The sequence below is a fragment of the Gadus chalcogrammus genome, chromosome 10 (assembly GCF_026213295.1).
Source record: "Gadus chalcogrammus isolate NIFS_2021 chromosome 10, NIFS_Gcha_1.0, whole genome shotgun sequence".
Taxonomy (NCBI): Eukaryota; Metazoa; Chordata; class Actinopteri; order Gadiformes; family Gadidae; genus Gadus; species Gadus chalcogrammus.
In genome coordinates, this window is record NC_079421.1 from 15,520,755 (window position 1) to 15,533,537 (window position 12,783).

At 47.4% G+C, this 12,783-nt stretch overlaps 2 protein-coding genes across 2 annotated transcripts; one reads left to right on the forward strand and one right to left on the reverse strand.

Annotated features, from left to right (window-relative positions):
• Positions 1 to 2,982: 2,982 nt before the first annotated feature.
• si:dkey-27i16.2 (regulator of cell cycle RGCC-like) lies at positions 2,983 to 6,604 on the reverse strand. Its single transcript, XM_056600703.1, has 5 exons — positions 6,151 to 6,604; positions 5,754 to 5,933; positions 4,319 to 4,399; positions 3,722 to 3,784; positions 2,983 to 3,116 (listed from the first exon to the last, which is right to left on the reverse strand). Exons 1-5 carry the CDS (start codon positions 6,170 to 6,172, stop codon positions 3,109 to 3,111), a joined length of 354 nt encoding a protein of 117 aa, XP_056456678.1. The 5' UTR covers positions 6,173 to 6,604; the 3' UTR covers positions 2,983 to 3,108.
• Positions 6,605 to 7,966: 1,362 nt separating this feature from the next.
• pcdh20 (protocadherin 20) lies at positions 7,967 to 12,345 on the forward strand. Its single transcript, XM_056600246.1, has 2 exons — positions 7,967 to 8,038; positions 8,581 to 12,345. Exons 1-2 carry the CDS (start codon positions 8,015 to 8,017, stop codon positions 11,092 to 11,094), a joined length of 2,538 nt encoding a protein of 845 aa, XP_056456221.1. The 5' UTR covers positions 7,967 to 8,014; the 3' UTR covers positions 11,095 to 12,345.
• The last annotated feature ends 438 nt before the right edge of the window (positions 12,346 to 12,783 follow it).

The following is a 12,783-nucleotide window of genomic DNA, read 5'->3' on the forward strand; positions in this document are numbered from 1 at the left end:
GCAAATTAATTTCATGTGACATTTATGAGTGCGGGGGCGTGCGTCCGTAGGTGGCCGCTCTAAAGGGGTGGAGTGTGATCTTTATTATCCCACCCTCCTGCACTCCTATCGTCGCCTCATGATAATATCAATTCATTTCAATTTATCAGTTAATGAACTCAGTTCATCCATCATCTTTCCTGTCTGGTGGCTGGATAAACAAGGCCACGGTTTGAGGCGGTGGCTGCTTATCTCCACGCTCTGCCAATCAGAAGGCCGGCGTCATAGTAATTAGAAGATAAACAATGCCAGGGCTGACCCACGGCAACAAATCTGGTAGCGCAATATCGGATCACGTCAACAAGCAATTTATCAGCAGATAATACACGCTACGGCACAGCAACAGCTGCCTGTGATGATTGTATGTATTTCGTTTCTTTCACATTCAATAAAAAGTGGTGAATATTGATCAAAGTGACAGGGAGTGGCACATGGGTGTCAGGTCTATCACCAGAGCGAGGCAGGTCTGGAATACAAACAGCAGATGGGGGAACATGGTCCGTGTAAGCGGTGGTGCATAGCGATTTTTATCTTACCCTTGACCGATGAGTGTCTGCGGTTGTTTTTCACTTTTTTTTTTTCTGCATTCCATTGTCTCGCGGCACGTTCACTCAAGACAGGCTGTGCTCTCCTTGCATTATTTTATTTTATTCTTCATCCGCAGCCCTTGAGGGAAGTTTCTCCGACGTCGAAGCACAGTTTGTTTTTCCTGCATTCCTGAACAGCTGTGGCCTCAATCAGTCATCCCCCTCTTCTTTTGATTTGAGTGGGACAGACAATCTGGAGGAGTACCAAAGAGGAGGAGGAGGAGGAGGAGGAGGAGAAGAGGAGGATGAGGAAGAGGAGGCAGGCTGCCCTTAACTCAAAACGGTCCAATCACCTCACCCCACCGCTCTCCCCACCCCCTTCCCCCTCTCCCCACCCCCTCCCTCCCAGCATCCAACAGAAACTGAAACAATTCATCATCTTCCTGTCAACCCTTAATTCTTCTATCATTATTTTTTGAGTTAATGTGCTGTCTCAGGGGCATTAACCTTGTGCTCTCCCATCGCCCCCCCCCCCCCCCCCCCCCCCACCATCCCTCTGCCAAGCCCCCTGTTGGCCCGCAGTTTGGGGTTAAGTGACTGGGTCAGAGTGCAGAGGAAGAAGTGGACTCCCTGGGCAGAGTGTCCAATAATGAGACATAAAGAGGCAGTCAACAGTATGCTGAACTGAAAGTACAGCGTGTCCTCCTCCCTTTGTTGACGTGCGCGCTATGGGCGATGTAATATGATACGCAATACCAAGCAAGTATGGGGATAAACAAACTGCTTTAAAAAAGACGCTTTTTCTTGTTTTATTTTTTGGGGTTCGAACAGCGCAAAAAAAATTAAAAGCTTTATAAATCAAGCTTCGTTGGAATAAGCCATCAAGACAATGGGCAAATGGAAAGTCATAGGGAAAACTGAATAATCCTTTTGTTTTGGCAAGAATGACAAACGCCACCATCCAACTTCCCCTCGACCTCAGCTTGTCGGGTGCGCGTTCAATTGTTCAGCAGAATGGAGGTGGTGGTGGGGGGGGGGGGGTGGCCAGAGGATGCTCCCAGTTAGAAATGGAAAGCTCAGTGAGAAAACAGAGCTGCCAAATGTGGCACGAGAGCAGCCAGCATTGCCTGTGTCATCTCTCCACCCAACAACGTGTTGCTTTGAGCTTTGACTACCCTGGCTGCTGCTGAGATAGACGTATACAGACTGGTATAAACTGCCAGCATCTGTTGCACCCGTATAATAAAATGACAGCAGCGATAGACGCAGCAGCGACGGTGGCTGTGGAAGAAGCAGGTGAACCCAATGAATACAAAGACAGATGAATATCAAATGACATGGCGTCGCTTCCATCCTCATTTATGCAAAATGCTCCAACAAGGTTGAATACCGGGGACGTTTATTTTTGTTCAATTGAAACCAGCATTAATGGTACAGAAATGTCTAGGTTCTTCATGGCAAAGAGATTACATGCAAAGGAAGAAAATAAACGAGTTTGTAAACCATTGTGTGACTGTGTGAACTAATGACACATTCTTCATGTATTCTTTGGCCGGGGTTCAATTAATGCGAGCTGTGATCAGGTAGCACAAGCAAGTTTAAAGTATTAACCTTTTTTTTTTCTTCACTGTGTACAGATGGATGTGACGTTAAATATGCTTATTATTTTGGGATTATCTTTTAATATATTACTGTCACTGCTGTCCCTGTAAGAAGTATTAAAAACTACATGTAATATGACACAGGAGGAAATAATACAATAGCAATATCATTCAAAGTTGTTTTAATTTGTCCACTTTTCTGTCGAATATGATGGTGACGAGAGCGTCAAAGTTTGACAATTGCACAAACTATACAATATGAAACAATATGAACAAAAAATTCAGACTAAATTCATTGCCATCTGAACATAAACATCGGCTCCTTCTTAAAAATGCAAGACGGTCTTAAAGCCCAGCTGGTGGAAATGCATCAAGACAGAAAGGAATTCATCATTTTATAAAAAAAAAAAGAGAAATTGCCAGAAGGATTGCAAGCGGATTACTGGCGTGGCATTCGAGGGAATTTGAAAACGTGGCACAAACAAGGCCCCCCAACTCTCTAGATGCAGCCCTCTCATGCTCTGTGGCAGATGGACCCTCTCCTCACTCCTTCCCCCCTCTCCCCTGGATCCCGTCCTCTTCCCTGGATCTGACCCTGCTGGGGTCTGCGGAGTCTGGTGGGAGAGGGCGTTCGAGAGCACGTTGGAGGGATGAGAGGTTCAGCGCCGGTGGCAGATGTACGTAAGGGAACAGCATGCCCTTTAATACCTAAGCGTTAACCTTTTCCCTACTGGGGCGACCAGGGATATGTGGACCTTTACCCCCTCCCCCCCTCCAGCCCAACCTCACCCGACCCTCACCCCCACCTTGCAGATCTGTTTAGATATTGTGGGGCTACGCTTGTGTTACCCAATGCCCTCCTCTTCTCACCTCTCTCTCTCTCTCTCTCCATCTCTCTCTCTCTCTCTCCCTCTCTCTCTCTGCTGTGTTCCCCTCTCCGTTCACATCTCTGGAAGACAAATGGGGGAGGGGGGGATTGCAACGATAAAAATAAGAAAACACGCGATAAAAACGAAAGATACAGGTGCGGCTATAAATGATGGAATAAAAAGCCCAACAAGGGTTCATAAATGTACAGCCCTGGAACACAAACACACACGCACACATTGAGACGGACACACACACACACACACACACACACACACACACACACACACACACACACACACACACACACCCACACACACACCCACCCCCACACACACACACAGATAGAATCACATACACTCACACGGGTCATGGACACTCTTAAACACACGGCTGGTTTCAAAGTGATGGCAGGCAAGCACGGCGCTCGTCTACTCGGGTCTAGCGAGCCACAATCACTGAAGACCATGTAGATAGACCTCCAGAGTTCCAGACATGCCATTTACACACTCAAGACGTGCGCTCCGATTGGAAGGCCCCACGCAGTCTGTATCTCAGCGTGTAACGAGCATACACTCTGTCAAAGTCGTGCGTAACTCACTGCGGACGACACACTTGTCAGCCTAAGTGCGGCAGGAATAGGGGGAAGATTGAGTGATAGGGGGTGTAATTCTTTTAAATACGCACCAGAGAGCTCCCGGTCCAAGCTGTCGATGAAGCTCTGAAGATCCACCGTGTCTCCCAGCCGCGCTGCGGAGGACAAAGAATGCAGACGGAAGGGATTGTGAATTAAAAAAAAAAAGCCATACATTTTTGGAACAACAGAGACAGAACTTTTTTTCATTCCTTTGTGGTGGAAAAGCACAGCTCAGTTCAGTGGCATTTCCTGTAAAACCCAAACGGAAAAGTAGGAATTACATTCGTTTTGCTTTAAGAGCAATAAAAAGACGATTCAAAGCCGTTGCTTTCACGTTTTAAGGAGAACGCTGATCTCTTGTCTTCCCAAGAGCTGCACAGCACATTGGCTAGCATGTCCTGGGGCCTATTCTTCAACTAAATGCGTCCTCCTTATTTAAATGCAAGGGCCACTGCCACAGCCGGGCATCGTTATGCAAAAAGGGAAAACAATAATGTTAATGTACGTGCGGGCCACGCTTGGCTCGGTGCTGTTTATCGTAAATGTGCTGGAGGTAGTCAGGCAGTGTGTGTGCAGGCGAGGGCTCATCAAGGTGAGTGGCTGAGGATAGGAAGACGCACATGTAGACGTAGGGGTCCCTCACGTACCTTTAGCTGTCAGCGAGATGCCCGCTGGGCGGAGCTCCTCTTGGCTGGTGTTCAAACTGTTACCCAGAGAAGCTTCGCTGCCTTAGGGGGGGGGGGAGGGGGAAACAGGGGGACGTGGAGTCACAGGACAGACAGAGATACAAAATAAAGGGGAGCGGAGATAGAAGATTTTTAAAAAAACAACACCAGCATACAGAGGCCAGGCCATGGGAATGAGTCATAACAACAACTAAGGAGATGAAGAAAAGAGTCCTGCAGCTGCTCATTATAATAATGAGCGGTACAAATCTTCTCTCACTGGTTGACATCCCAAGCGAGAGCTCTAACAAAAGCGGGGCTTTGCCTGATGAAATGTTGATAGACTGGCCAGGGTACTTAATAATGACTACGCACAGGGAAAAGTACAACACAATTGCTGCTTTTATCTCATCGTGAATGCAGAACAAACACAAAGCAGCAACAATATAATTCAGGCCAATCAACAATTGTAGGTTATAGACCCTGAGATAATTGTCATTCATTCAAGCGCAATTGCTTTAGTTTCTGTCAAACAACCCTATTCTCCCTCTATCTACCCAGGGAGTCTGCGCGCGTGTGCATGTGCGTGTGCGCGTTTGCGTGTGCGTTTGTGTGTTAATGAATAGGAGCAGTGTTGCCAGATTGGGCGGGTTCCCGCCCAATTGGGCTACTTTAGATTTCATCTCGCGGGGAAAAAATGCATTGGGCGGGTATATACATTTTGGACTGCTTTTGCCAATATCTGGCGGTTTTTTAATAATGTGAAAACAGCACACCAAACTGTTATTTTATGGTTTAAAAACGGTACAAATACAAAACTCAGTAGGCCTATACTTCAATATACTTCGCATCAACAAACCGTTGTGCGCCGACGCAGAAGTCTGAGGCAAAAGCCCGCTCTCTCTCAACTCTGTTAGCGAAATAAGCATCATGCCGAACATTTTCTGTGACATGCACGGTCTGTGATAATAAAATAGAACTTGCCATTTGGGCTTAATTGTTTAATACTGTAGCGTTACCGCGTAATCAGAAGGACGAGTCGATATGGTAAAATCCCCAGGGATGTTTATTATTACTCCTCAACCGGACGGAGCATAAAACATTGCAGCCATTAGAAGTAACTCTTGGCGCATATAACACTAGAACCACAACATGCGTTTAATGTTTATTCAAAAATAATTTTTTTCCTGTGAAAAAACGTCATTGGGCGGTTTTTTGCTGAAGTGGGCGGGTTTTGGAACGTGATTGGGCGGATTTAGCTCAACCAAATCTGGCAACACTGAATAGGAGTTGATTTCAAGCGACTCGCAGGAACCAGCCCGTGGAGGCTGGGTTGCAATGTGACAAACACGCAAATTAGGCATTTATTAAGGCGAACGGCGTACATGTTTTCGGTTTGATGATTAGCCCTACTTACAGTAATCCGAGTCCTCGACGCCACTATCGCCACTAATGCTGTAATAGTCGCTCGACGCGCCGCGTATCCCCTCTTCAAGGAGATGTTGGGTCGCACCAGAGCTGCTTCTGCAAGGCGCTTTGAGTTCCTCCACCACGTCGTCAAACTCACGAAGCACATCTTCCAGGTCCGTCCCCGGGTCTAAAGAGAACGCATGGGTCAGTTCGGAATAAGTCATCATTATGACATGTTGTTGTCAAAGTTTGGTTATTTCAAAAAAGTAGTGGGTCTAGGTGAATAATTGCACGTGGGGCCCCTTACACGTGCAGCTTTTAATGAAACAACTCTGGGTTTTGCGTTGGCTTATTAAATTGCGAGACGAAATCGACGTATTGTAATAGCGGCGGACTGGACTGACCTGTGGTGATTGTCGTTGCCATGCTCCACAATGTGAAGTGAATAACAACGCAGCGGCTCTTCAGAGTTCAAGTGGAGGTGGCTGACTTTCCTCTGCTCTCTGATGGTTGGAGTGAGGGGTCGCTCGCAGGGAGAAGCAGTGATCATCAGAGCTATCTGCCGTCAGCGGAATATTCCGTATGCGAGGTGAAAGTAGTCTACTGTAGGAGGCCCCATGTGAAAACGTAATGGAATCAGAGTTTGATGCACAACGAAGTGGAATCATCACCACCAGACGGTGACCGCACATTTTCCCCGCCAACAGAATTTGGCTTCATTTTCGAAAACGTTTACGTCGTCATTTGCATGTTCTTTTAAAAAAAACTTAAAAACCGCTCATTATAGCCTAAGCTCTCCTGTAGCCTATAAAGTATTTAGTGCAAAGTTTGATGGAAGCGTCATGTCATGAAACCCCTTCAATATGACGACAGAGGGCGCTAGAACGCAATTAGTTCGCAGTTGACTCATCAGATGACATGAAACGTATCTGAAACAGAAAAAAACAATGCATTATAATGTAGCAATATAGGCGACTAGGTTTAGACACACGTACAGGAAATGAAAAAATAACACACATGCAGGGCAGGATCTGGTCTGCCGTGAAGGTTGTACACGTTTCCACAGCCTATACAAACGAATTTAGTTCCACAGTATTAGAATAACAAAAACACGTTAATTAGAATTGAACAGTAAATGGATTCCAAAGGCATATTTTATGGATCGGGGAGGGGTTTGGGGCCTCAGCGTAGGATAAAACCCCTAATATTAAAATGTGGAGGACCACCCCAGCCATTTTCAAATGAAAATTACACCCTTGACTAATTCTGCCAGAGCTGAGTGTGGCTATATTCCTTGGTTTGGTCTTGGCTGGCCTTCCTCTTGGGTGTAAGGAGCTGTAAGTATTTTGGCAGTCCGACCAAATAATCCTTTCCTTGTGACCAGGGGAACATGTAAAATGAAACCCAGACACCACAAAGTGACCAGTTATAAGACGTCTGGAATCCGTTGATGTGATTTCATGCCCTTATGAAACTGAATCCTGTGCAAACATACTGCACTTCAAGATCACCATTAAAGACTCGATTTTCTTCCAGTTGAATTGAGCCGTCATCTTTTATCGTACATAAACAATTCAGAAAGTATGCATGATTGACCATGGATTATTTCCCATAGATTTAAGAGAAGAGGGAGGGGAAAAAACAGTATCACACACCACAAACTAGATTAATAAAGCACGGCTGCGTCTTCCATAATTCATGAAGACATCCTTCACCTAAGGCTACTGTAACTTTAAAGCTGTGAAGCCAGCCACCACACATGGGCTGGGCTAAGACTCTGGTTTAGCGAGCTGTGCATGGCTAAATGTCTTTGCAGATCGTTTTGTAAAATGTTTTTGCCCATGCAGATCGATTAGAAAGGCTTGTGCATTCAAATAACCACAGAGAACTCCATGGTCCGCGGCAAAAAAATAACACAATTCCTTTGTTGTATACCCATGTCTGAAGTAGTGTTATTACACACAGTTCCCCAATAGATAAGTTCACACTTGCACAAAGGACTAAAACAAGATTAAGCCTATCACGGCTGAGTATTAAGTAACTGTGGAAACTTGCTTCATAACAAAGAAAAGCAGGTGATCCTGTTGTACTGATAGACCTTGGACTGTGCCCAATGCTTCGAAAGAGCCTGCTGTTGTATTGTAGGCGGGGCCTGTGATGAATTCTTTGTACAGGTATAAGTTACCGGAACTGGCCCAAGCATTTACTCTCTGGCAGGTAACTCGGGTAACATGTGTGAGGGCTGTGGGCCATGGGACTCTAGATAATATGAACTGGGCTGCACTTCTACAGGTCAGTACAATACAACATTAAAAATGCATATCCTGGAAAAACCTATGCGTCTTGTTTCTTTACCACCAAAAAAGATTTGATCTTAAGAGCATTATTTATTCTATTTTGGGTTAAAAATTAAATATAGTATGACATTGGATTATTAATAGATTAATTCTTTAAAGTTCAGGCTTGTAAAGGATAGCAGACAGTCAAATGTGACTTTGTTTCCGACATTAAGTATTTACCCAGATGTTACATTTCAAATGCATGACGGTGAATAGGTCTTTGTCAAACACCAAAGACCTTTTGTCATTTGTTCAATGTTCTGAATTGCTGTAGAATCCAGTAATTGGCATGTCAGCGAGTGGATTCATATTGCTGACCTTTACGGTCATCACTTTTACAAGTCCTTAGTAATGCATGAAGGTAAAAATGAATACCACTTTGAGTTAGGGCAAGTGAAATTGTTCCGACAGTGTTTTGACAATTCAGTTGACAGCAACATGGTTTTCTGTGCTAACCTAAGCTGAATGCTTTTTTTCTCCCCAACCCCCTCTCAGCATGTGCTGGTTATGGTCCATCTTCGGCAGATGGTGTGCGATACCTCCCGATTTTACATCGCAGAAGAACAAGAGGCTGGCGTCCGTGTGGGGACCCTTCGCCGAGACTTCCCCCCTCCGTTTAAACTGCTAAACCTTAACTACCTGTGGGTGGATAAGAGCACAGGGGACCTCTACACTGCTGAGCACAAGATGGATCGAGAGACGCTGTGCCCCGAGGAGACAATGGCTGGGGAATGTATTATTCCACATAATGCCATCGTGGGGCCCTCGGGAGACCTTGTACGGTTCCATGTAGTCGTAGAGGACGTCAATGACAACGCGCCGCGCTTTGAAAACATTGAGATCCGCCTGAGTCTGCTTGAGGATATAGAGGTGGGCAGCAGTGTTCCTCTGGATGACGGGGCCACAGACAGGGATAGCGGCGCCAATGGGGAATTGCAGTATGACCTTCAAGACCCCGACGGGGTCTTTTGTTTATCAGTGGAGAAGGGTGCTGTTGTTTCACTGGTTGTGCAAAGCGCTCTGGACAGGGAGCTCCAGGATACCTATCGCATGTCTCTTGTGGCCACCGATGGCGGATCCGAGCCTTTGAGTGCTACGGCGACTCTGATCATTGACGTGATGGACGTCAACGACAACTGTCCAAGGTTTGTCTCCGACAGTCCCCAAAGTGTCACCGTGCATGGCGACACTGCCAGGGGAACGCTGGTGACTCAGGTCAGGGCCACCGATCCAGATCTAGGCCCGAACGCTGCCATCATCTACTCCCTCAGTCCCAAGGTATCCGAGCGGGCCAAAAACCTGTTAAGCCTGGATGGCCTCACAGGGCACGTCAGGTTAACTCTCAATCTCCAGGCCGACAGCGCCGAGGAGCTGGTGTTGCATGTGTTGGCCAGCAGCCCTCACTGCCCTCCAGCAGACACTCAGGTAACGGTATCCGTGCTCCGCTCCACAAGGCATACACCGGAGATAAAGATTGGGTTCATAGCGGAGCACGAAAACCAGACTATCCTGTTACGGGAGAACCTGCCCCCTACTGTCTTAGCGCTGCTGGAGGTGAGAGGGAACAGTGGCTTAGGCGACTCGTGTCTTATCATTAAAGGCGAGGTGCCTTTCACGTTAAGCCCGCAGAACGGCAAATATCTCCTTTCCACCTCCAGACCCTTAGACCACGAGATGAAAGGGGAGTATCTTATTTCTGTGGGGTTTTCTGGGGCCAAGACAGGAGGCCACACCGTGGACACAGGCTCTGGGCTAGAGATCAGAGTGCTTGTCCTGGACGTCAATGACAACATTCCTCAGTTTCTCCGGCCACATTACCATCTGGAGGTTGAGGAAAACAAGCCGCCAACGGGATCTCTGCTGACCGTCAGGGCTACAGATGCAGACAGCGGCCCCAACGGCCGGGTCACCTATAGGCTGGGCAAATACACAGCTGCCATCTTCAGGATGGGGAGCCAGACCGGTCAGCTGTCTGTGACCGTCCCGTTGGACAGGGAACAGCAGGATGTGCACACAATCAGCGTGTTGGCACGAGACAATGGCTCTCCTCCATTAGAATCGCTAACAACCGTTTCCATCCGTGTGCACGACCAGAATGACAATGCGCCAGCGTTTGTTACACCGCACTTCATATTTTTCATCCCCGAAAACCTGCCGCCACTCGCCCACGTGGGCAGGATAGGAGTGACGGACGCCGACGAAGGGGAGAACGGCGTCGTGGAGGTACGTGTTGTGAACACCACCGCCCCCTTCGTCATGGACAACGCCCGGGGGATGTTGAGGTGCACCACCAACGTTGACCGGGAGACGGTCGACCGGTACGAGCTTCACCTGCTCGCCACGGACCACGGCCACCCTTCCCCTCTGACCTCCGTCGCCAAGGTCACCATCTTCCTCGAGGACGTCAACGACAACCAGCCAAGAGTGATTCTCCCCGACAGCAACCTGTCCTGCCTGACCGTGTCGCCGGCCACCGCCGCGGGAACCATGGTGACGAAGATCTACGCCACGGATGAGGACTCCGGGCTGAACTCGGAAATCACATACACTGTCGCGGCCCAGGAGCCGCCCCCCCACAGCAGCCCCTTCCGGCTGGATTCAAGGTCGGGGAACATCACCCTGACCCAGCGGCTGCTGGGGACAGACCTGGGGATGCATCACCTGTTCATCGTGGTGAGCGACGGTGGGAAGCCGGCCCCCCTCCACACCACCGTTTGGGTCAATCTACTAGTCAACGAGACCTTGGAGCCCTGCCACCTGGACAGCCTGCCCAGGTCTCTGCCTTACAGGCTGGCACAGACACCCTCCGAAGCATCCGTCTGCGACGCCAAGCACGCTCATCTGATGCTGTTAGCGGGTCTTGGTACGATGCTCGCATCCATCTGTCTGCTTTGCGTGACAGCTGTTTCATACCTGAAACAGAAGAGAGGGCTGCGGGGAAACGGGAGGGGAAAGGAGGACGAGAATTCGATTCCACTCAGCCATACAAAGAGGCATTATGATGAGTAGCACACTAAAGCAAACAGTTAGCTTTAGCTCTATGTCAACAATGCAATGAATATGTTGAATTTGCAACTGCTGAATGCACACAAATGCATTCGTAGTATTGAAATTTGATGTCCATTGGTTTTCCAAACGCCCTTGCCTCATTGTGTATAATGCCGGCGGTTCTTTTTCCATTGTTTTTGTTCATAAAGTGTATAGGTTTTAATTTCCTGCATGACAAGCCAGCGCTAAATCCCAAATATCAGGTGATTCATATTCATGATAAGCAAGCCACATCGCAGATGAAATAAGGTTAACTTGATAAATATGCGATTGAATATATAAAAATACCCCCAGCGTGAAGGGAAGAGACCTAGGAGAAGAACAGTAACTGTCGCATACGGCGTACACAGCATTAGTCACTGCAAGGAGCACATATTCCCCCTCGAGCAATAAATAGCCCAGAGACCAGAAACTTCCCCATCTCTGAGGACTCCTCTCCCTGGAGAGAACAGAACACCATTCTGTCTGGCTAAAAAGACGGAGCTAATGATCCTGCTAAGTTGATTAGCTCTCTCTCCCGTTTCCCTCTCTGAGTGATGGAGAGTATTAGGTATTTAGTCGCACAAAGGGGTTTAACGTTCCTTTGGCGGAGGAGGAGGTGATGAAAGTCCCGCAAGGAGATGCTTAGAGGAGGCCTCCGGGCTGCAGGCAGGGGGAGACCGCCAGGGACCGCTTTGGACAGGTGAGCGGCAGGACCTGGAGAAGATGACACACACACACACACACACACACACATACACAAACACACACACACAGACACCCCTCAAGTCGCAAGCCTCTCTCCTGTTATCCGATCGGGCCTCTACTTAGCCGCATTGTGCTGGGTGTCACCCTAAGGCCCTGATCCAACGACACCGCCACAACGATGGAACATAAATGTACACCGAAGAATGGCCTCTAGTCCCCTTTCAGCCTGTTTACATCAAAACCTGCAATTTCGATCGAGGAGTGTTACATTAATTCCAAGAATGGATCATCTTTCCATTCATACCCCCGTTGCAAAGCTTCCGTTGCTATGCTTTGTCGTGAGATATTGTCCTGCTATCTATTGTGCTACCAGAGGTTATCTTTATGCAATCATAAATGTGTTCCCCGCTCCCTGTTGAATTACGAATATTCACAACAACGGTTAATAAAAAGCACACGCTTGATATTTGATTGTATGAGAGCTTTGATATTTGACTGAGAGCAAGAAGCAGTTTACATTGTTAATCGAACAACTGTTTATGTATTTAATGTTCAGAGTCTGGCTGAGCACATACACGGTGCAGTTTTCAATTTGGACGGCCTTTGAGCCAGATTCAGCTTTCAAGGGGAGTGCTTAAACACACCTAGGACACATTGAACTGGTTTATTTAACATGCATAAATTAAGGAAATCCAATAAAGGAGCAGCAGAAGCGATAATGGTCTTGATGCCCTGGTTTATTGTAATGCCAGTGTATTAAAATAAGCTGTGACATTGCAGCCCCAGTTAGAGTCTGGGACTGCTGGCATCAGTAGGCCTATTTGCTGGTCAATTTATTGGTGTTATTATATCTAAAGCCTATTTAGTGTATGAACCAACCACTATCCAGTGGTAAATATCAACAGGAGCCTTTAACTACTGCCTCGTTAATTATATGAGATTAAGTAGTCTAATTCTACAACA